Here is a 23,636-nt window from a genome sequence, read left to right as displayed (position 1 = left end):
ACCCCTCTCGACCCATCCGCTTCCGACTCGCCGGTAGTCATCCTGGCATGAACTTATCCTCGTTCATCGATCATCGGTGCTGGACGCCCGTCCTGCAGCACGTCTCGCGACGTACCAACGGGAGGACCAATACCAGCTACCGCTGCTGGCGCGCACGGCGCATTCGTACACACTCAGACGCCAGCCATGAGATTGGAGAAAAGGGCCCAGACTCAGGCAGATCCAGACTCGGCTTCGCGACGATTTGAACCCGAGATGAGAAAAAGTTCTTACGTCTTGAATAGGCAGGTAAGAAGTTGGTTATCCGATCCCAGGCTGGAGGCTCCTAATTTGCGGGATGCGGGTCTTCTGGGCAAGCTCCAAACCCGTGCCGCATCATCAGGAAGGGCGGTCAGACTAGCAAATAGCGGCCGGTGATTCTTCGCCCGGCGCGGCTCGTTGAGTCGTGTGATGGATGGATCCCGCCCGCCGCTTTTTTCGCTCCTGCATTCCCGCCGTTGCTGACCCTCGCCGACTGGCCCGATGACTGCCGTTTTCTCTCGGTTGATAATAGCTCACTCTTTATGCAGAGCTAACAAGTCTTTGTACGAACGCTTTCCTCTAGTTGGAGATACAACTGGCAAGCCTGTCTGTCCCAGCTTATCAAAAGACTTGACGCCAGGGAGGCAGAAACATTCAAAGGTCGACGTCTCATCTCACTTCACCTTACCCTCGAGCACCTGCCGTAATAAGTCCCAATCCATCAGGCAGCGGCTGACACACCACCTCGGTTCGCGCACCTCCATCATGCAGATGAAGGCAGCGTTGTGTGAACTGGTTCTTGACCAAGGTATCTTGGTGCCTGCTCATGATAAGAAGCGATTTGGAAACGTCCTTTTTCAAGCCTTGAATTGCCCCCCTGCAGCAATGACCCTTTCCTGGCCCACAGGGAAATCTTCAAACCATGAACTGCAGCAAGCTCGACTCAGTCTGCAACGGCCGTCATCACGATATCCAAGCGACTTCGAACCCAAAACAGAGGGTGTTCAACTCAAGGCCCCAATCTACCTGACCGTGTGGCCCGCGCCCTTCGGTAAGTGGGATGTTCCTCAGCGTTGCACATCAACCAACATCCAATGTTTCGAAACGCCGTTGACGACGACATAAGACGGGTCATCATTTCGTTCTCTTCTCTTCCCACTGGTTAGCCGTTCGGCAGGCAGCACAACCTCTGTATGCGGCGACACAAGTCGTATAGCATTTTTGAGGCCCGAAGTCGGACAGCGGCGGCACATCTGGCGCCAGCCATCAGCGATCGTCGTTGACCCAAATGCAAAAAAAAGCAAGCGAGCAAGCAGACAAGCCATGCAGCTGCCGCGGAGTCATCCAAGCAATTTGCAGCTACGGGAACGAGGTGCCGACGTGGTGTAACAGCCACAGATGAGGCTCCTCGAGCCCTGCGATTGGTTTGCGAATGGGATGCACCGTGTCGCCCTGGTTCACCGCCAACGTCGGGAAAGGTTCAGACGAGACTTTGACGGTGGTGGTTCAGAGATTGTGTGATTCACTGTTCCCCACCTGAGACTTTGGCCTCACTTTTAGCGGGCTAATTCCAGCGGGCTGCGATTGTGTCAGAAATTGGCCTCCTGAGGTAATCATCATCTTGATGCCCGCCATGACTCTTCAGGACGATGGTTACCTTGGGAACGTGCGGCTTTTGAGTTGACTCAACGTACAGACGAAGATTGGCTTCTTCAACGCCTGATACCGACGCCCGCGGATGAGTGACGGAGCCGAAGGTGTCATGCCCGGCTGTCGTCGTCCGTTCTCGCAGCACCTTAATTTCCCATCTGCAAGAACTTGGTAATCCATCAAATTGCAGAAAGCCATGCGCGAAGCTTTCCTGAACTCAAGCGAGTCGGCGGTTCACGGTTTTGCGATGCGTCCTGTACACAGTGAAACAAGGCTGGTCGGGCGCCTTAAACCAGGGCAGCGTCGATCGGGCCTCAGCAGGGCCTGCAGCGTAACTAACCTTTGAGGCGGTGCCTCATTAAGCCAAGTAAGTTGACGACAACTACTCCGAGATGGTCGCGTGTTGGAAGTAAGGTGAAGTTTAGAAACAGGCGAAAGTACTGAAACATTAAGTTTCCTGCTTCTACTTCTGCCAAACCGTCGTGGAGGTTGATGATTGCCTACTCAAACGCAGTTTCCTGAGAGGGCCAAAGTAAAGGCTCTAAAGGACATGGGTGTCGGAGTGGATATTGCGTACCGGGACGCCAGTGATTTCAATTAGCCAGGCCGTCATTGGCACGGGGACGTGGACCTGTCAGCCCTGTAGCAACCACAGCTGAGGCCGACGTGCAAGAAGTGAGGCTCCTTTGACCGGTCACGATCCCTTGCCTTGGCTGAGGGCGGCTCGGTGATTGACGCGACAGGCTGGACTGGAGTCAAAGGGCGAAAAGGCTTATTTACCTTACTCGAAAACAACGACAAAAGGAAATCCTCCCTGAGGGACGCGATGAGACGACACACACACAGAGGAAACAATCCGGCAAACCCTGCCGAACACGGTTACGCCAGGTGAGCAGAGTAGGTACCGATAGAAACAAAACAAAAACCACAGAGGATGGTGCAAACCGAAGCATACACCATGATGAGATGGAACGTCTGAAATGACCATCGTCTCTTGTCCTGATCGCGGGCCAAAAAAAAGGCAGGGGAGGAAAGAAGGAGTGCAGTTTTTGTTTCGACGTGTTGCGCCCACTGCCTCAAGCCCGGCCCAGAGTTGCGTCGATCACTCTTTTCTGAGGACCAGGATGTGTTTCCCTGTTTCTCACTCAACTCTGAGATGAGAAAGACAAAAGGCTCGTATGTAGTCATCTAAGCTAAGTTTATCTTGGTAATTGCGTGTCTTCTGGGGCGTTTTTCGACGGGCATAATGATGATAATGCAAGCTGCAGGTGACAGAAGAGAGACAAGAAATGGAAATGGAGTAAGTACTGCTGATTGCGGATATTCCAATTCGTACAGATGCAGAAGAGACCTCATAAACAGCAGCCGTGAGAAGGCGTGAGAAAGCGGGAATGATTAAGGTTGGCCTGGTAAGGTGGACGCAGCGTCCAATGGGAAGGGATCTCGGTGAGCAAAACAGCGGGCTGGCTGTGACCCGTCCGAGCTGTCTCATTGGCCGAGTCGCGTCAAACACGGCTTCCCGTCCAGCACCTTCCCTGCCGGGCTCTGCCTTTTCTGCTGCCGCTGTTCTGTTGCTGCTGCTGCTGCTACAGCCGCCGCTGAATTACGGTAATCTCAGCTAAGACGATACCGATGCTGGGCGCTGCATTGCCTGGCCACACACAGCAGGTGGTGGATGTCTCACGCCTCACTTCAGTGTCTGAGCTCCTGCCAAACAGTGAACCACCCTCCTCAGGTGCATCCACTGCCCAAACCAGAGCGAACCAAACTCCACCCGACGCGGCAACGACCTTTCATCCATTATTAGGTAGATCCTCGTGACAATTACCCTGGACTGTCAGTTTGATTTTTTTTCTGTCTGATTATTTCCATTCTTCCTTTGTTCATACCTTACTCGTCAACCAACATCTCGTCGTTCTGGTATAAACACTGCCAGTTCAACACCAACCAACGAATCGACCAGCCTCCCGCATCTGCCCTGCACGTCCGCGCCTATCGAACCTGCAAAGAGCTGCTTCTGCTACCTTAGCCCCGATTCCGTCTCCTCCACTCAAATCCCAAGCTATCTCTAGGTACTATCTGCCGATGCTAAGCAACCAAGCTTGAACGTCCGCCTACCTTAACCGCCCCTCATCCTTCCATCCAGCCGCGGACGCTGCCAATTCACAACGCGAAGCTTCCCGACTCGCCTCGAACCGTCGTTCATCAAACCTCTTCGTCAACAATCGACCCCCCCTCCGAGGCGAAATCCCTTCCGACCACACGTGCCTCCCCGCCGCGCATACATCGTACGAGTCGATTGCGACGGGCCACTCTACCTCTCGATCCCGCACATGTGTCTCAATAACCGCCCACGCGAGCAGTCACGATGAAGAGCACGCCTCTGATCATCAATTGGCATGATCAGAATGCACCCGTCTACTCGGCTCATTTCGAGCCCCAAGGCAAGGGCCGCTTAGCCACGGCTGGAGGAGACAACAATGTCAGAGTATGTCGCATCCTCGCATCCTTGACCCCCTGGCCATGCCACCGACCTCCCACCTCACCTGGCCTTGCGAGGCTGACACCACGTCCAGCTCTGGAAAGTCGAGAGTGACGGGGAGGATAGGAAGGTTGACTACCTGTCCACCCTGACCAAGCACACACAAGCCGTCAATGTTGTCCGTTGGGCACCCAAAGGTACGAATTGTTGTGTATCCGTGTTGCTCTTCCATCAACTGACCATGTTCCTGACAGGGGAGGTTCTTGCTTCTGCCGGCGATGATGGGAACGTGATCCTCTGGGTCATGTCTGAACACAGCGGACCTGCCTTTGGCAACGAGGGCCTCGAGGACAAAGAGACATGGCGGACGAAGCACATGTGTCGGTCGAGCGGCTCCGAGATCTACGACCTCGCCTGGTCTCCCGATAGCTCCTACTTCATCATTGGAAGCATGGACAATATTGCCCGTATTTATAATGCCTCTACAGGTACGCACCGCTAGCATCAATCCCCGTGACACGCAGCTGACCAGTCAGGCACTCTCGTGCGCCAGATCGCCGAACACAGCCATTACGTCCAGGGAGTCGCGTGGGATCCCCTTAACGAGTACATCGCGACCCAATCGTCCGATCGGTCTGTCCACATCTACTCGCTGAAGACGAAAGATGGCCAGCACACCCTGAGCGGCACTCACGACGATAAGCCCTCCAAGATCGCGAGCCACAACAAGAGTGATCTGCCGCCTCGACGCATATCCTCCAGCAGCCCCGCACCGCCTGACTTCACCGGGAGAACTCACCTCACAGTCGAGCAAGCTGTTGGCTCCCCGGTGCCGTCCGCTCCCGGGACCCCGACGTCCATAGCCCTCCCGATGAACCCGCCGAGTGCCATCAGCCATAGTAGGCGGTCGTCCTTTTCCTCGAGACGCTCGCCTTCTCCTGCCCCGTCCATGCCACTTCCAGCTGTCATGCCGATCGAGCCTTCGCCGAGTACCAAGCCTCATCCCTCGGGCGGCCTTGGCATGAGGAACTCGATTCTCTATGCCAACGAGACGTTGTCTTCCTTCTTCAGACGTCTCACTTTCACTCCAGACGGCAGCCTTCTTCTGACTCCGGCCGGTCAATATCAAACTCAGCATGCCTCGGAAGGCAACTCCAAGCCGACATTCGAGGTTACTAACACGGTGTATATCTATACCAGAGGTGGCATCAACAAGGCCCCCATTGCGCATTTGCCTGGTCACAAGAAGCCTTCAGTCGTAGTCAAGTGTTCGCCCGTGTTTTACACACTGCGAAACTCACCCCCGGTCACCAAACACATCACAATCGACACATCTTCTGCCGAGGAGCCCATTCCGGCGCTGCCAGAGCCAGTTGCTAAGCCCTCGCCCTCCACGTCGGTGATGGAGCCTCCACCGCCGCCGACGTCGAACCCTGAACCGTCAAGCACACCCAAAGCCGAGACGGGCGTTTCTACTCCGGGACCCAAGGCAGCGTTTGCTCTGCCATACCGAATGATCTACGCAGTTGCCACTCAAGACTCTGTGCTTCTGTATGATTCTCAGCAGCAAACTCCAATCTGTATCGTTAGCAACCTGCATTGTGCGACGTTTACTGATCTCGCCTGGTAAGTCATTATGACAGGCCCTCTTCTGGTACAGTTCTAACGAGATCAGGTCGAGTGATGGGTTAACCCTCCTTGTGTCTTCCTCGGACGGGTTCTGCTCAACCCTCTCATTCGCCCCAGGCGAATTGGGGCAGATTTACCAGGGAGACTTACCTACCGCCAAAAACCCGTCTGTGCCCGGCGCTACACCAGCAGCTTCGTCGAGTCAAAGCACTCCCATACCTACCCCATCGTCCGCGTTCGCCCCTCCCTCGCCGTACCGCAACGGGTCGGGCCATCATCACCGAAACTCAACGAGCTCTTTCACGGCCCCTTCACCGCCGCCCGCCGGCTTCGTGAATCAGAGGCCCCAATCACCTGCGAGGTCGAACTCTACGTCGTCTGTAGCGACTCAGTCATCGCAGGTCGTCACTAACCCCAACCTAATCGTCGGTAGCGTTCCCGGCATTGCGGTCGCGAACTCTACGAAAATCACGGGCGTGCCCATCACCACGCCGCCCGAAACGCCGCGGACCAACGCCGCGGCTGTCTCGACGGCCGCTGCAACGGGTTCCGCGGCGACTGGAACCAAACGCGAGGCTAGCGAAAGTGAGAAGGAGGAGGGCAGCGGACCGAAGAAGAGGCGAATTGCGCCGACGCTGGTCGAGCAGAGGCCGTAGTTGGCGCTCGCTCAGTGAATGCGGATGACCCTCGTGTACAATGAATCATGGAACAAAAGCGTTGCTTGGATGGAGAACATGAATTTGAGGCAAATACTGCGCGATTCGACGACGGGGCAGAAGTAACGGACACTCGCGGAATTTACACTCGCGAACGGACTTGTTTGCATGGCATGGCGTTGCTAGGGTTTACCAAGGACTTCGTTGGTCTCTTGTTCGCTGGAATGGGATGCGACGTTGATAGATTTCATTAGCAATATTCTCCAAACCAATTGGTCTGTGACATTGAGGATGACTAAGATAATTTGGCTGACCGACACTTTGAATTGGGACAGCAAACTAAGAATCTGTGAATATGAAGTCGGGATATCTGCTTCATCAGTGATACAGAAACGTGCGCCATTTGAGGCCGCGCATCCGAAGTCTCATGCTGGTTGGCTAAACCAGCTGGATCTGAATCCCGACGCAAAACCTCTCTCCTACATCAACCAATACAACCCCATCACTCATCGAAGAAAAAAACATGACCGCCAAAAGACCTCGAAGCCCAGATCTCATCCCAAACCCGTTTATCAAGAAACGCAACCTCGAATGGTCCCTCGACGTCCCTCACGCCGATGATGAGGAAGAGGAGGAGGAGGAGGTAACCCCCGCGCGCAGCAGCGACCGCCCGGGCCCGAGCCTCTCCGCAACCCTCGAATCAGGCGCCGCGACGCACCCGGACCCGGCGGCGCACTTCTTCTCGCACCTGGCGCGGCACACGCTCTCGCCGTACCCGGCCTCCGCGGCGCGTCTCGCCGACGGCGGGCTCGAGGCGCTGTTCGAGTCCAACGCGGGGCGCCGCGGGGGCGCGCACTTCGTGGTGCACCAGCACGACCACCCGGTCGCGGGCCCGCACTACGACCTGCGGCTGCAGGTGAACGAGAGGAGCAGCGTGAGCTGGGCGGTGATGTACGGGCTGCCGGGGGACGCGAATTCCAAGAGGTTGAACCGGAACGCGACGGAGACGAGGGTGCATTGTTTGTGGAATCACGTCGTGGAGACGGCGAGTTGGTATACGGGGAGTTTGGTGATTTGGGATTGTGGGGTTTATGAGGTTTTGGAGAGGGGGAGGGGAGGAGGGCCGGAAGTTGATCCGGATTCTGGGCGGGAGGATGAGGAGGATGATGATGTGGATGGGAGTGGGATGACGGAGCAGGAAAAGTTGGCTAGGGCTTTCAGGGAGAGGAAGATTAGAGTGAGGTTACATGGATCCAAGCTTCCGAGGGGGTATGTGTTGAATTTGAGGTTGACGAGGGGGGAGGATGCGGAGGGGCGGAGGAGGAGTGAGAAGCTGCTTGCGGGGCCTGCGAGGAAGAGGAGGAGGAGAAAGGGGGAGGGTGCGGGCGTGAAGAAAGATATTGTTGTCGAGACCAGTTCTGAAGAGGACGAAGACGCTGATGATGATCTGGTCCCCGATGCTGAGACCGGGGCCGCGACGGAGACGAACGTCACGGACGTGGAGAGGGAACTGAGGGAGCTGGAGGACGAGACGGTGCGGATGACGAACGCGTATAAGGGGGCGGAGAACAGTGTTGGTAGTGTGCACCAGAGGAGGTGGTATATGTCTCTGGACCGGGAGGCGAGCGGGTTCGTGAAGGGTAGTAGGGGGGAGGGATGGGTTCTGCGGAGGGAGGAGGCGGGTGATGATAATAGAGAGGATGGGGATGGGAGGTTGAGGTTTCCGTTTTATGTGAGGGGACCGGAGTTCGAGAGGAGTGTTGTTACGGGACGGAGGGGGAATGAGGTTTTGAGGGATGAGGGGGTTGTTGGGTTTGTGAAGAGGAAGGGGTGGAAGCCTGTGTTGAATTAGGGGGAGACGCTGGGGATTACATGGAAGGGGTTTCTGGTTACTCGTTTTTCATGGTGACTGATTATAAGAAAGCGGGTTATCTTTGTTCTCCCTACTGTCTTCAAACGCCCGAGCCGTTGCCAAAGCCGCAGCCGGAGCTCGAGCCGATGCTGGCTGTGTCGGGACTCGACCCTGAGCCAGACACCACACTGGCTGAGAAACGAGACGCACTTGATGTCTTTCTGAGCGAGCTTGAAAATCTTCTTTCTAACCTATAAAATGGCTTATTGAACTTCAAGATGGGAAGTGGGCGAGTGTTCTCAACGTCAGTCTGGAGGATCAGTCAACATCAGGAGTCCGGGCCCGAGTCTTTCGGCATCCGGCGCAAGTGGGGCCGTAGATGACCCACCCCACCGCCATTCAATGCATGCTCGACACCCACGACCACGGTTCATCTCATGATATCTTCTCACTCCACAAAAACAATAATGTCTACGGTGTCCGTGGAGTTCTATCCGATGACACACGCAAGCGGGTTGCATCGCCGTCGCCCACGTATCTGTACCTGCATTGAACAGCGCAACAGTGGGAATCGCAAACCCCGCCATGTCAAGGCCCAATTAGGTAATACATCGGACGATCGCATGGCGTCGAACGACGCGCGGGGCTGGGTTTGCCCTTGTCGCCTTCCAGCTCGACCAACCTCACAAAACCGGCCTCGGCCGCAGGAAAACGTGAGGTTTTCCCGGGATGAATCCCTGTGCGAGCTGTGCTTAGCCCCGAACCACCCCTGAACTCGTGCAGCTGGACGAACGCAACCCAATCGAAATATTGTTTCCAGCCAATGGACGTAAACAAGAGAGGAGTCATTGGCAGAGAAGTGTGCCTTAATTGACCGCCCTCATGGCCACTTTCTTTCCTCTCCCACTCCTCCTGCCGTCAGCCTCTTCACTCTCTTTTGTCTTCACCACTGCTGCCGCCGCATTTCTCCCCTCGTAATTCCGCTCTCTCTCTCGAGCGATAGAGAGAGCGTGTACGTCATGAGCGACTCCCGCAGTATCCGGTCCTCCCGCACCCGCCGCAGCGGCGGCGGCGGCGGTGGCGGCAGTAGCAGCAGCGGGGCCCCGCGACACTCGTCCGAGCGACACTCTTCCGAACGGCACTCTTCCGAAAGACACTCCTCCGCACGGCACTCGTCGTCCGCCGCCGTTGACGACAACTCCTACCTCCGTCCCTCCAACCGGAGCATGCGCAGCAGCGCGCGCAGTGTGCGCTCCGTCAACTCCCAGTTCGCCGCTACCCGCCGCGAGTACGATTTCGACGATGACGACGAGGAGTCCATGGTAGACCGCATGACGATCGCCTCCGAGGCGGAATTCACCGGCGGCGACGATAGCACCGTCACCATCGGCGACTTCGCTCCGCAGGAGGACGCGGACGGCCTCGAGGGTGATTACTACGACTTGCTGTGTCTGCCGAAGGACCCCACCATCACGCCCGACCAGGTGCGCAAGGCGTACTATCGGCTGATTCTGTATCTGCACATGGACGGCCTGCCGGAGAGCCTGCACCCGATCGCGAAGCCGTGGTTGGACGAGGTGCAGAGGGGGTTCGAGACGCTGATTGACCCGCACCGGAGGGCGTTGTACGATGCGAACCAGATGCGGGACCTACCGGTCGACGAGGACTATCGATATGGATATGACGTGTCGTTGAAGGAGCAGTTGAGACAGAGGGCGGCCGATGTCGTACAGACGTCTTCTGATTTGGGGATACGGTTTGATGCGTCCAAGGCAGTGAGGCAGGGCGCCGCATTTACGCCATTGGACTTCACGCTCAGTCATTCCGTCACTGTCGGGCTGCCGCCTTTGGGTCGCTTGATGGGTCGGTCGACTCAGTCAGGAGATTGGGCGCCGTCCGCATCGAAGCGAGTTCCGTCTATTGCGGTGAACGAGAAAACGAAGGTTGAGCAGAAGAGAGAGTCGATGCTGTACCTGCCTCCCCCGCAATTGACTTTGACGGGTTCGGTGTACGGCATCGTGGAGGAGATTTATCGCGTTCCGTTGCCGCTGCTTGCAGATCGCTACCAGCCTCTCCTTCCCCTGACTATACCTCGGAAACGTATCATCCAGCTAGCAGAGCAGCGACCGTGTCCTCTGATCAGCCTGAAGTTCCGCCAGGATATCATTCACAGGAATGCCGAAGACCGCATTGCGAAGACCACCGTGGAGGTGGAAAGCGAAGTCCTCCCGGAGTCGTCATTGACAACGAGACTGACCCACCCTATACACCTCCCAAACAGCTCAAATCCGGTCATCCTCGAAGGAAGCGTGCGGACCGGACGCCCCTGGTTCCGTGAGCCTCCACGCCTCGCCGTCGGTCTGCACCGTTGGCTCGGCGCCGGAACAGCCTACGCTTTCGCCGACAGCGGCGACTGGAGCATGTGGCCTGGCCAGACGATTAAGCTGATATCCGACTTCTCGCAAATCAGCAAGACTCAACTTCTCACCGAGTTCCCCATGAAGACCTCTGCCAGCCTCGAGATCGGATACACGACGTCCCCGGAGCGTGTGCCCTCAGCAGGCCACGAGGATTCTCCGAAGGGAGAGTGCGGCATCCGCGGCCTCGACAACGAGAACAGAAACAGCAGCGATGACTCATGGACCGTCTCCACGTCCCTCACAGCCACCGCCGTCGCGGGCTATCTCCGCTATGGCCGCGATCTGCCCCTCTCCGGCTCCAAGGCCACCAGGCTCGAAGTAGAGCTGTGCTCCAACACCCTCCTCGACCGCTACGTCGCCGTCCGCAACCTCTGGAACATCGGCCGCTTCTCCAAGCTCGGCCTCGAGGTCGGCGTCAGCCTGCACAGCCTGCACCTCTCGCTCTACTGGTCCCGCCTCAGCCAGCGCCTCAGCATCCCGCTGCTCCTGTCGCCTCGCGCCGAGTACAGCCCCCAGGTCTTCTTTTACGCCACTGCCGTGCCCCTCGTCGCCTTCGCGGCCAAGCACTTCTTCGCCAAACCCAAGCGCGCAGTAGCAGCAGCAGCGCTGCCATCGGGTGTCGACCTACAGTCCTACATCGCCCGAAAGCGCGCCGCGGCGGACGATGTCACCGCCTTGCTCGGCCCGCCCATCGAGGCGCGGCAGCGCGTCGAGAAGCAACGCGGCGGACTCGTCATCCTGAGCGCCAAGTTCGGCGTCAAGGACGGCGCGGATTGGGCCGCCTTGGAGGAGGTCGCGGACGTCACGTTTGCGTTGGCGGCGCTGATCGAGGACGGGAAGCTGAGGATCCCCGCGGGCGTGCGCAAGGGCTCGTTGCTCGGTTTCTGGGACCCGGCGCCGTTGAGGCGGAAGGCGCTTCACGTGCGGTATCTGTATAGGGGCAAGGAGAGGACGGTGGAGGTCATGGGGCGGGATGAGCTGGTTCTCCCGCCTTCTAAGAGGTCCGTGACGTGATGATAAATGAAGGAACGGTGGGGATTTGCATTGGAAGGTGTCGATGTGTTATATATATCCAATACCAGCTTTCTTGACTGGACATTGACAGACTAGGTAAACAGAATAGTTATCACATGTTGATGCCATTTCTTGCATCTTCAAGTTCGTCAACGAAGGAAGGTACCAGACACTCTCTGCTCCCATCTCCTCAGCTGTAGGCAGGTCTCGCCTTGCCATCGAGTATCTCTTGGAATGCCTCTCGAAATGTGATCGGGTTGAAATCCGGATACAGGTCCGTCGCGAGCAGGTACCCCAGATACTCCGCATACTCCGGGCTGTTTTCCTGCCTGACGCCCGCGGCAAGGAAGTACTGCATCATCAGCAGATTCACAGTCACCTTGAAGTCCGTCTCCCCTTCGGCAATCGCCCGACGGTAGTCTTGGATCCTGCGCTCCATGTCCTCGGCAGACACCTAAACACCAGCAAACACGCATCAGCAATGTCCAACCCGGGATGACAGGAAAGTCAACAGCCAAATATGACTAAGAAGAAGTGAAAACTTACGTAGGTCCTCTCGATCTTTTCTCCCGACATCTCCTCCGCCAGGTCGTAAAGCTCGTTCATCCTGTGCGCGAACCCGCTCGCCAGCACGCACTTATTCAGCGTCCTGGGGTCGCGGATGATGCGCGCGACGTAGCGGCCGATGTCCCGCGTGTCGACCACGGCGCAGACGGCCTCGCCGTCGCCCGGGATCAGGTTGTCTCCCGTGATGTAGGCTGTGAGCACGTGCGGCGCGGTTCGCCCGGAGGGGAGGCGCGGGATGAAGCCCGCGTACCACCAGCCCACGTTGATCACGGTGTAGGGGAGGTGGAGGCGTTTGATCTCGTCGAGGACGTCTGTTTTCTTTGGGGGGTTCGTGTGTTAGTACATCATTCATGAGGTTACGTCGGACTTCAAACTCACCACGTCTTGCGCATCGTGAATACCCCTGGGAGGCATCGCCATGGCGAACTCGCTGGGCACGAAACGCTTCACGCCGGCTTTCTTGGCTGCTCGCGCCAGCGGGATCTGGTCCCTCAGGGAGGGGACGCTGAGAGGGGCGATGACCACGTCGATGCCGGACAGCGCCGCGACGAGGGCCTCTTCCGGGCCGGCGAGGTCCGCCGCGACGACTTTCACGCCTCGGGCGCGGAGGGCTTCGTGTTTTTGGTTGTTTGCGGATGCGGGCCGGGCGAGGGCTGTGACTTCCTACGTGAGGGTGGGTGTTAGCTGGCTGTTGCTTGTGTGGTGTTAAATGGCTCTGGGGGACTTACGAAGTTCTCGGCATCGTCGAGGAGAGCTTCGATTATGGAGCGGCCTGTTTCGCCTGTGGCTCCGGCTATGGCTACGGTTGTTCGTGTCATTTTTGAGGTGATCGGCGGTGTTCTTAGCGTTCAGTACTTGTTGAAATGGATACGTTTCCCGTGGCTACCACAGTTTCTTCTGGTGACGCTTTATATCTAGACATCGTTTTACAAACACCGCGCTCCGCCGACGTACTCCGATTGCCGACTACATAAGCCGCAGAGTTCAATGTACAAAGGCCGTTCGTCCGCCGTCGATCCGCCGATTTATTGCGGGGTTGCGGACTTCAATGCGGACTCCGTATGTTCGGGGGCGGAAAGGTTTGTCGGCGGAATCAAAAGCGGATCGGAGTTGACGATACCCATGCCGCGATTACTGTCATTTAGACATGTGTGGCTAGCACATCTGTCGTGGAGATTCGCAGAGAAGTCAGATATTTCAGAGCACGACGAGCCTATGCAACAACAGCAAGACATGCCGATTCAACGTTCGACCCCATCGACTAGACTCATCTTCGAGCAATTTGATAGCCTTTCTGATGCTGTGGTTGGTGTAGTGCTTTCGCGCTCTCACTACTGAACAGAAGCCACGACACCAAACACACCTTCAAAAGTAAACGGGACGAACTGATCAGAAGACCGGCCTGAAAGCATCAGAACCGTCTAGACGCCAACATTTATGTTATAATGGGGAAATGCACGTAGCTTTGGAGCGTAATTTGCCCCAGCCTCGGAGTTGGGGTGGGAAGCTGGAGGTCGCGATTGGGCTGTGACACCCCAAATCCCGGGTGTTGGCTCCAGGCCCGACCACAACGACAATGTCGATTCCGAAGGGTTCAAATTCCGTCTGTAGATTGATGCACATCCAAGTCGCACCGACGGCAAGTGAAATGTTGGGATGCACTTGAGACCCCGGAATCTGGTCTCCGAATATGGAATGTCGGCCAGGAAGTCAAGCTCGAGCTTCTTCGTTCGCAACCTCATAAGGGGTAACATCCGGACAGCATGACTCTTGACTTGGGCAAAAAGTTCAAGCATATTGTTAATTGATTGATGAAAAGAACATTACCGAATACACATTAGCCCCTATCCCAAAGACAACCATGGGAAGCACAGCAGCAATCATGTCCGCCCAAATCAAAGCCCAGGTCCTCTACGAGCCGAAGGACCTCAGGCTGGTACAGTCATTCCGACCTCCCGTCAGATGGATTAGAAGGCAATTTTACTAACGGAACTGCTTCGAAACAGATAGACCGGCCAATCGAACCCCCCGCCGCCAACGAAGTCCAAATCGCCATGAGAGCCACGACGCTCTGCGGATCCGACCTCCACTACTACACGCACTTCAAGAACGGAGACATCCAGATCAGGGAGCCGTTGTCGCAGGGCCACGAGTGCGCCGGCGAGATCGTGGCGGTCGGCCCCGGCGTCGACGGATGGAGCGTGGGCGACCGGGTCGCGGTCGAAGCCGGCGTGCCCTGCGACGCGTGCGAGGTCTGTCGGGACGGGGACTACAACGTGTGCGAGAAGATGAGGTTCCGCAGCAGCGCGACCGCGTTTCCTCATTTTCAGGGGACGCTGCAGGAGCGGTTCAATCATCCGGCCAAATGGATTCACAGGTGGGTTTATCGCGAGGGCCGGGCCTCTCAGGACTGGGTATTCAGGGGTACACCCAAGCTGACCATTGCTGAATCAGACTCCCGGACTCGCTATCTTTCGCCGAGGGGGCTTTGCTGGAGCCGCTGGCGGTAGCAATCCATGCCGTCCGCAAAGCTGCTGCCAAGCCGGGATCGTCTTGTTTGATACTCGGAGCCGGTGCGGTTGGTCTTCTCTGTGCCGCGGCGGCGAAGAACTCAGAGTATGGGAGGGTCGTCATGGCAGATATATCGACAGATCGACTCGACTTTGCTGCTAAGAACGGATTTGCCGACGAAATCGTGTTACTCAGCTCGAAGAGGGCTACGAGCACGGAAGAGGGACTTGCTATGGCGAAAGAGATTGCGGAAAAGCTAACGCAGAAGAATTCCGGAAACAGATTCACCAGAACCTTCGAGTGTACTGGGGTTGAGAGCTGTGTGAGAACGGCTATCTATGTAAGCGCGTGGCGCAACTATCAGCCTTGCTGCTGTTTTGTATTCGTGCTAATCTGATCTGTAGGCTACGCGCGGAGGAGGAAAAGTCCTTCTCGTGGGTATGGGCACGCCCATACAAACTTTGCCAGTAGCTGCGGCGGCTCTTCGGGAAGTCGACCTCGTTGGAGTATGGCGATACGCCAACTGCTACCCTGAAGGAATGAAGATCATGGAGGCAGCTGGGAAGACGTCCTCGATCCCAGATCTGAAGAGTCTGGTGACACATTCGTTCAAAGGTTTGGATCAGGTTCCGACGGCCTTTTCAATGGCTGCGAGGACGAGTGATGATGATGGATCACCGGTAATCAAGGTAGTTGTCGAGAATTGAACATTGGAAGGTTTGCAGTTGCTTCCGCCGTTCAACCCTAGGTTACCCTCGACCATGATTCATCTACTGCCACGGTACTGTGATATCTGAGGGCTTGTCGCCAAATTTTTTGACTTTGAAGGCACATAAATCCATCACCTCGGCGTGCGCGCTTCGGGGTCACCCTGGATCCTACGCTTCGACTGCGACGAATACGTCACAGAAGATCCCCTCCTCTTCGATCCGGCCGACGCAGCAACAAGCCGAGCCTGCCAAGCCCTCTTGATCTGCAACAAAACGTCCAAAGTCCGCGTCGCATTGTTGAACGTAGCCCCCAGCTCCGCCAGCGCACGGCAGCATACTTCGAGGTGGCACGACAGCTGCCGGTGGCTCTGGGCGTCGTTTTCCGACACCGAAGCGTAGACCAAAATTAGCGCCGCGCTGAATGTGATCTGGACGACCTGGATGTTGATATTGCTGAGCGAAAAGCGCTGCTCGTACCAGGAGAGGAGGATAGAGATGCGGGACGCCGAGCGGACGCACATCTCTCTCGCGTGCTGGGGGCCCTGTCCAACGCGTGGGATGGGCTGGATGTAATTCTTAGCCACGAAAGGCCGGTGTAGGACGATGGCTAGATACTCGAAAATCATGCTGCAGAAAAAATATCAGCAGCCCGTCTTTTACGTGGTTTTCTCGCGGAACCTACTGTAAAATCAACACGTGCGGACGGCAATCTTCCGGCATTGGCTTGTCCAAGTCCAAGTCGAGCTCACCCGGTAAGCATTGCCTCCAGGATAAGAGTCTTTGCCATGTTTCTTGTCCTATCTTCTGCAACTCGGTGTTTGATGCGTCGGCACGGAAATATCTGGGCAAATCAGCAGTGTTATCTGAGAAAGCCCGACAGGCCTGCTTACAGCGAGCTCTCAAGAGGAGACATTATTCTTGATAGCTGAATCCATTGCTCGACCAATGTTTCCTGTAAAGCCAGAAGCCTATCGGTTGAGCCAGGCTCTTTCGGTACAGCACCAGAGGCGCCACACCCTCGCTCTCGTTGGGAGAGAGACATTGGTGTTTCTACCGTGGCAATCTGAAGTATATTATGGAAAGGTCTTCCGAGGTATAAACCCCACATCCTAGCAGCAAAATTGTTAGCTTTCAACTTCGAGCGCATGCTGAGAGCATGTTTACCGGGCGAAATTTACCTATCTGTAGCGACAGCGCCCCAGAATGCAACGCTTCGGCCTCGAGCTTCCTCTATCGACATGGAACCGGCATCAAGGTAGGGCTTGACTCCGCTGTGCAATCCAAAGTCTATAGCGAGTCGAACAGCCATGCCTAATCAGATTCGGTCATCAGCGACGCTCTTCGCAAGAGAATGTCAGAGAATAAGGGCGCAACACACCGCTAAAAAGCCATCCTTGAGTATCCCGGGTGAAGGCTGCCTCATGACTGCTCAGAACTGCCAATGCTTGAACGGTAGCGATTTTGGGGTGTTCCAGCTCGATATCAAGCAAAGTCGTCGCCCGGCTGGCGAACAATTCTGATAAGGGGTTCGGAAGATTTGCATGCTTCCGAGACTCGAACGCCGCGCCAACGGCACAACTAGAGCACCTGTCAGAACTCTCAACTTTGAAGCACTCGTATGTGAAGAAGAGCGCACATAGAATTGAGAAGAAACGGGGAGAAGAACGGGGTGTCTTTGTTTCCGTCCTCGTACTCCTTCCGGGCCTTGTCGAAAAGCTGTCGATCGACGGTATAGAGACTCGGGTTGTGCCAGGTGAAGAACAAATCGAGCAGGTGATCAATCAGATCACCACCAAAGTTTTGATTAAGACCAGTAGCTTCCAGACGAGCTTCGGCTTGTCTGCCCCTGTTGCTTGATTTCGGGTAGAACACCGAAGCAACTCTTCCTCGCACCAAGTTGAAGTTCGAAGTTGCGCCGTAGAAGTGATGTTCGCCGTTGTCCATCGCAAGCAGGGAACCGAGCCGAGCGGAAAGCTGGTTTGTGACTTCCGAGTGGTCTTCGTCGTCGGTCGAGTCTTCGTCCGTGAAGAGTGTTGTCGGGGACGGGTCTAAGGAAGTGCAGTTCAATTCTGGCGCAATGGGCAATATTGGGTCCACAGCTTTCTGAGCTGGGAGACCGAGATCCCCTAAGTCGATGTTCCCATCAATTTGGGGCATCAAAGAATGATTCCAGACCCAGTCGACATCAAAACCGTTGTTCAGTGGCAGCGTCGTCTCCGATAAACTGTGAAAAGCCGCAATATCCATTGATATACTTTCAAGCGAGCTGTCCGGTACATGCGAAGCTGCCCATAACGCTGGATCGTCGAAAGGCTCATTTCCGTTTTCTTGTGGGCTCGTTGTTGTCTTCCCATGCTGATCGTCTCCTGCGGCCGTTGTTGAATCAAGAGCGACTTCCTGTAATTGAGTTGCGGCGGTATTTGGAGATTGCTCCGGCGGAACCGGAGACTTCGGTCGCTGGGGACCGTAAAGCAGAGCAAGTTGCTCTAGCATCGTCGCATTCTCTGAGTCTGGTGGAGGTACATCGAGGCCATGTGATGTTATGAAGTCTTCTAACTGCTTAACTCGGTGCAAATAAGTCTCGACCGTCTTTCGAAGCGATAATCTACTGTCATCAGTTTCCTACGGAAAGATTCACATATAAATTTAAGACGTAGTACAAAGAGGCGACTCACTTTCTCCGATCTACATCGGCATACGTACAATCCCTGCGCTTGGTGGTACACTGACGACATATTGGAGTCGTCCCATCGCACTGCATTCGCCAGAAATTGGTGAGCACATGCCATCTAGATGGGTAGATGTAAAGACAATCCATAGGACATACCTTGATTTTGTCATTGCGGCAGGGCCAACATGCTATAGCGATATGTCGCCGGCTCTTTGAGCGGGAGGCCGAGGCAGGCATTGTAGATGGTTTTGGCGGGAGGAGTAACGACCTGTGAGACTCCTGAAGACGGCCGCCGCTATGTCACAGCCCTCGATCTACGGAGGCGTCAACCAACGTTCCGAGCCAGGAGAATCACGAATTTGAAATCCTGGGGAACCCCGCAACTCGTCCCGGGGCCGTGACCAATCTTGGAACGAGTTCCAGTGCGGAACCTTTTCGCCAGGCGACGGATGATCTGGGAATTGAGGCAGCCTCGGATCAACAATCGGAACGTGTTGGATGAAGGAAAATTCGGTTACCGATCTAGCGGCGACGCCCTTGGCGTAGAGAAAGAGCGACGGAGAGACTGGCGGCTTTACCGCCAGCCAATCATAGACTTGACTCGGGATATGGTCTCCGAGTATAACAATTTGTACGAATACGTGAACGCTGTAAAGACTTTTCCTACGTCATTTTCCAATGCGTACAGACCGGAATACAAATACACGGAAGATTCCATTGAACTTGGTCGAGGCTTTTCATGATGGATGTCAAACTGAGACGCCCGTTGAACAAATAGTATCTCATATCGCCACGCACGAAACGCGGTAATATGCCAGCGAAAACAAAACCGCCTTGCACATGTGTTGACACAAGTTCCTAACCCTGCCTGACTGAAAATATGCGCGCCTAATATTAGTTGCGCATGGGAGATACAACCACTACAGCGATGCTAGACTCGCACGTAGTAAATCACTTCCCGGACTCAAGTAAAATTATGTTTTCCGACCTCATTCACATAGGCTACAATATCATCACGATTACAGCTTATTCGTTGCTTATTCGTTGAAAGCTTGACAGTCTGCTGTGTCAAGAATCGAGACAGCAAATTCAGAGCCAAGTTCTTACCAAGAATACAATTGAAACTCTTCTTTCAAAATTCGATTAGGCTCGGGGCGATAACAGAGACAGTTGAGTAAATAGAAGTGACAAAGTTCTGGCCTTTTACAAACCGGCCACATACATTGCAATGAGATAACCAAATTAATTGACTTATCCACTGGATCCAATCAAAATAATCAGCATGCCGATAATGTTATTGATCAGGGAATTGTTTCCTTCTACTCATAATTATGTCGTATTCACCTACTAATAATATCTTTATACAAGATCTTTGGTATTGTTTTAAACGGGTACCAGGGGGTGTGCTGCCTTGCAGACGTTGGGAAACCAACTGCTGCATGCTGATTTTCCCCGCTACTTGACGTCAAACATCATATCCGATGCCTGATACATAGCTACAACACTTCCTTGATTTGTAGACATCCTTTCAAAATGGCAGAGCAGCCTAACCCCAGCCTTGGTTCCTTCGTACGTTTAGGTAAAAGAGACCGAAAGTAACGATCAGTCGCCCATCAGGCCCTAGCCAGAGGGTATATGCTGACTGAGTGGCTACTTTAGACCTGGATCTCCTCGCCTAAGCTGGAAACTTGAAGCCAGCCAGCAACTTTCGCTCACCACACCCTACCCCCTTATGAGCACCATACACCGAGGCATAAATGATGACAACAAGGCCAGAAAATGTACATTCCACTGGTGTACGTATTCCAATGCGTTTACCGACAAGGGTTTTATCCTCGTACGACACAGGGAAGACGGTAGCTTCGAAAGAGTTCCAGTAGACAACACTACCGGTCGCGTTGCACTACCAGAGGAAAGCACAGACAGCCTTGTCATCGCCGCCGGATGTCACAATGCTGACTTGCATGATCTTGCGCCCGGACAACAGACGACGACACGCAGATTGGACCTCCCAGAGAGATACTACCGCGCACTCCGCGAGGGGGAGACATACTCGCTAGTATTTCCTGGCACAGAGGTTGGCATGTGGGCCTGGGGTAACATCGAAGATAACACAGGATTGGAGATGAAGGCCGGAAGGCTGCTCTCATCCGGCTATAGGTCGCGACCGCGTGCGAAGAAGGGCCAAGGTCAGCCTCGGCTGGTGATGCCTGGGGGAACCCTTGTCACCTTTTCCGTCGTAGAAGAGAAGGTGGCATGGCCTGAAAGGGCAGCCAGAGAATCCAAGGTGGGGTTCTCGATGGCAAATTTGGAAGAACAGAGTTGGAGATGGACTCTACAGCAGACAGAAAAAGGCCCTCGGAAGTCCTTGCCTGCTCCACTGATACCGTCTAATCGAATGTGAGTATTCATTCCCATGCAGTTATGTCTATGTGGGCTTAAGAGTGAGTCCTGAGAGCAGTCCCGGGGCACCAATATTCTCCGCCTCGCTCCGATGCCCACAGAAACTCCGGGGCCGTGGGTACTTGGATGTCGAAGTCACGATCACATTCGAAGGACTTCAGGGAGATAATGACCGACAGATGTCAGAAACTCTGCCTGTGACATTTCATTGGCTGTCGCTGGTGTCTGGACAAGGGGAAGATAACGCATACCAACTCTATCGCCGCCGGCGAGACGATGGCGCTGGCGATACCGCGAATGAGAGCAGCCTTTGGGATCCTTGCGAAATTGAAGAAACTAGTGCTGGGTTTATGGTTGTCGACGAGCCGGACGTTGCAGTTCGTGTCGGACATCACAAGCATTTTACAAGCTTACGCCCCGGAGAAACTTGGACAACAACCGAGACACTTTCAGGGAACGATACAGAGCTGCCTGGTGACCTGGCACCGGGTGATGTCTTTCGTTACACGTTTGAAGGTACTGTGGTTGATTGGTGGGACTGGGGCACTATGGAGGATCACTCCGAGACTATAGTCAAGCTGCCATGTTATGAGGCCGGAACTGTCACTGAGCCCGCTGACAATGGAGGTCGACCGAAGCTAGTGGTTCCTGCCGCAGAGCCGGTTGAATTTATGATAGAATAGTCGAATGGTAGTCTTCTCAGACTCTCCTGCATCGTCTTTTAAGCAGACAGTTGTACCAAGCAATTGAATAAACCACACTTAGTTGGCTGCATACAACTTGACCTCGGAATCGAATGAAGACGCACACCAAGACGCTCTATGTTGCTCAAGGTTCAGGATTCTCGCGGACGCTGACGTGTGAAGCCCTGGGCTCCTTCTCCTCGTCTTCCTGACTGGCGACGCGCTCTGAGCCCTCTCTGCCGAGGCTTCCGTCGCTTCCCACAGTCTTCTTCTCGAAGATCTGATCAATCTGCTCGAGGCTCATCCGTGCTGTCTCGACATAAAACAGTTGAACAACCGGAACGAAAGCCGCGTTGAAAACGGCGAACATCAAGTAGAACTTCCAGCCTAGGTTGGAAATTCCAACCGGGGTGATCAAAACTACCACATAGTTGTTTATCCAGTTCGTTGCGGTCGATATGCCCGCGCCGGCGATACGCATGCGTTGAGTGTTGATCTCGGCTGGATACATCCAGGGAATAGCTATCCAGCTGCTTCCGAACGCAGTAAAGTAACTAAGTATTGCGCATTAGCTCATGCTTCCTGCTGTACGGTCAGGGAGTGACTTACCCGAAAATAAAAGCCACTGCTACAGACTCCCATTGCTTGCCGCCGATACCAAGACCGATAGTGACGAGACAAAAGCAGAAAGATTGTGCGATTGCCCCCCAGAACATCAGCTGCTTCCGGCCGAAGTTCTCAATGAATAGTGGGCTAAAGCATGTCGAAAACAAAAGGTTCATTGCGTTACAGGACGAAAGAATGATCGACAGATTCCGACTCAGTCCCAGGGATGCGAAGACGACCGGAAGATAGTAGACAATGGCGTTGACACCGCTCCATTGTTGCATGAACTGCGTCCCGGCACCTAAGAGAACTCGACGAGTGGTGTGGAGGCTGTCCCTCTTGAAAAAGCTCTTGAAGTTGACCTTTCCCACAGACATCTCATGGGCGACGTTCTCTCGAATCCGGTTGAGCAGCTCGAGGTTCTGTTCTTCGGTTCGGTTCGTTCCTCCGAGCCTTCGAATGACTTGCAGCGCTTCTTCGGTTCGGTCCTGCATAGCAAGCCAACGAGGTGAGTCGGGTAACCAAGGTATGAGTACCATTGTCAAGAAAGCAAAGAAGCATTGGAAGGCGATAGGAAACCTCCAAGAAACGCTGTTGGAGGCAATGAACGTCATTCCGTAATTGAGCCAGTTCGCAGTGACGTTGCCGACTTGGTTCAGGGCCAGTTGAAGCACCATGATGCGGCCTCTCTGATGGGCAGCCGCTGTCTCTGATTGCCATACCGGGATGGCCGCTGTGTTCATGCCGTTCCCGACTCCGCCCACAAGCCTTCCGATGATCATCTGGGCGACATGATACGAGGCTGCTTGCAGAACAGCCCCGATGATCAACACGGTGCAGCCCAGGAGGATAGTCTTGCGACTGCCGAGCTTTCCGCCCCATATCATGGTGAAGATGGCACCAAAAAAGCATCCGAGATCGTATGTGGCAGTGATGTGGCCTTGAAGCGTGGGGTTTGGGTTGTTGAATGTCTTGATGAAGGATTCGTTGCCGAGGAATGCACCGAATACACCCTGCCCAAATCCGAAGGAAGCAAAACCAATTCCGCAAGCAAACGTAATGCTGGCCGCGAGGGCTTTTCCTTGAGCATGTTGGAGCCACATGCCTGATGATGTTTCGTTACTATGAGTGCAAGTTATCAAAGATTGTATCGTTGTTTATTGATAAAACGAAGAAACCCAATCGAGCCCGTTGAGGCTTTATACAAACTTCAGTACTACCGGACAATGGCTCCCGGATTGTCTATGGTATATTTGGGCTTATTACTTCAGTTACAACCCTGCATGGCTGTTTGCCAATGCAACCGGCATGGACACGGGGAGTGCAGGGTTTGGGAAGGCCGCAAGGACACCCTTTAGACTGACCAGGAACCCCGTGGGGTTATAGCAAGGAATGTCTGGGGTGTAAGCTAACCTGGGGAAGTTGTGGGGGTATTACACAGCTGCTAGCTAACTACCGTCTTTATAAAGTTGCATTTATAACTACTATTATTATTATTTACTAAAAGAATCAGAATAAAGGGTATAATAACTTAATTAATTTAACTATATTTTAAGTCTCTAAATCTAATATATCTATTAAGTCCTATTTATTTAGTTAACCTCCCCTATTTTATTACCCCCTCTATATTATTATTTAGAGTAATAGTCCTTTTAATTTAGTTTAAGTATTATAAATAGTTCTATTTTATTAATAAATATCTTTAATATCTTAATATTAATTAATTTACTATTTATTAATTTAATAAGAGATTATAAACTC

General features: G+C 54.4%; 6 protein-coding genes across 6 annotated transcripts; 3 read left to right on the top strand and 3 right to left on the bottom strand.

Moving 5' to 3' along the window:
• Positions 1-4,039: 4,039 nt before the first annotated feature.
• Positions 4,040-6,438, top strand: CkaCkLH20_06609 (uncharacterized protein; the record flags this gene model as incomplete). Its single annotated transcript, XM_038889326.1, has 5 exons — positions 4,040-4,159; positions 4,248-4,350; positions 4,408-4,641; positions 4,690-5,779; positions 5,829-6,438. The coding sequence occupies 5 exons, from the start codon at positions 4,040-4,042 to the stop codon at positions 6,436-6,438; spliced, it is 2,157 nt and encodes a 718-aa protein (XP_038745138.1).
• A 523-nt stretch (positions 6,439-6,961) lies between these two features.
• CkaCkLH20_06608 (DnaJ domain-containing protein) lies at positions 6,962-11,724 on the top strand (the record flags this gene model as incomplete). Its single annotated transcript, XM_038889325.1, has 2 exons — positions 6,962-8,067; positions 9,288-11,724. 2 exons carry the CDS (start codon positions 6,962-6,964, stop codon positions 11,722-11,724), a joined length of 3,543 nt encoding a protein of 1,180 aa, XP_038745137.1.
• Positions 11,725-11,914: 190 nt separating this feature from the next.
• On the bottom strand, positions 11,915-13,109 carry CkaCkLH20_06607 (isoflavone reductase; the record flags this gene model as incomplete). Its single annotated transcript, XM_038889324.1, has 4 exons — positions 11,915-12,178; positions 12,271-12,609; positions 12,670-12,954; positions 13,020-13,109. 4 exons carry the CDS (start codon positions 13,107-13,109, stop codon positions 11,915-11,917), a joined length of 978 nt encoding a protein of 325 aa, XP_038745136.1.
• Positions 13,110-14,173: 1,064 nt separating this feature from the next.
• Positions 14,174-15,509, top strand: CkaCkLH20_06606 (L-iditol 2-dehydrogenase; the record flags this gene model as incomplete). Its single annotated transcript, XM_038889323.1, has 4 exons — positions 14,174-14,227; positions 14,298-14,668; positions 14,746-15,142; positions 15,207-15,509. 4 exons carry the CDS (start codon positions 14,174-14,176, stop codon positions 15,507-15,509), a joined length of 1,125 nt encoding a protein of 374 aa, XP_038745135.1.
• A 134-nt stretch (positions 15,510-15,643) lies between these two features.
• Positions 15,644-17,759, bottom strand: CkaCkLH20_06605 (fungal specific transcription factor; the record flags this gene model as incomplete). Its single annotated transcript, XM_038889322.1, has 6 exons — positions 15,644-16,139; positions 16,195-16,353; positions 16,403-16,621; positions 16,691-16,823; positions 16,891-17,090; positions 17,149-17,759. The coding sequence occupies 6 exons, from the start codon at positions 17,757-17,759 to the stop codon at positions 15,644-15,646; spliced, it is 1,818 nt and encodes a 605-aa protein (XP_038745134.1).
• A 3,655-nt stretch (positions 17,760-21,414) lies between these two features.
• Positions 21,415-22,978, bottom strand: CkaCkLH20_06604 (uncharacterized protein; the record flags this gene model as incomplete). Its single annotated transcript, XM_038889321.1, has 3 exons — positions 21,415-21,823; positions 21,879-22,022; positions 22,080-22,978. The coding sequence occupies 3 exons, from the start codon at positions 22,976-22,978 to the stop codon at positions 21,415-21,417; spliced, it is 1,452 nt and encodes a 483-aa protein (XP_038745133.1).
• Positions 22,979-23,636: the final 658 nt, after the last annotated feature.

This window comes from Colletotrichum karsti (genome assembly GCF_011947395.1).
Source record: "Colletotrichum karsti strain CkLH20 chromosome Unknown Scaffold20, whole genome shotgun sequence".
Lineage (NCBI taxonomy): Eukaryota > Fungi > Ascomycota > Sordariomycetes > Glomerellales > Glomerellaceae > Colletotrichum > Colletotrichum karsti.
This window is presented reverse-complemented; position numbering and strand designations above follow the sequence as displayed.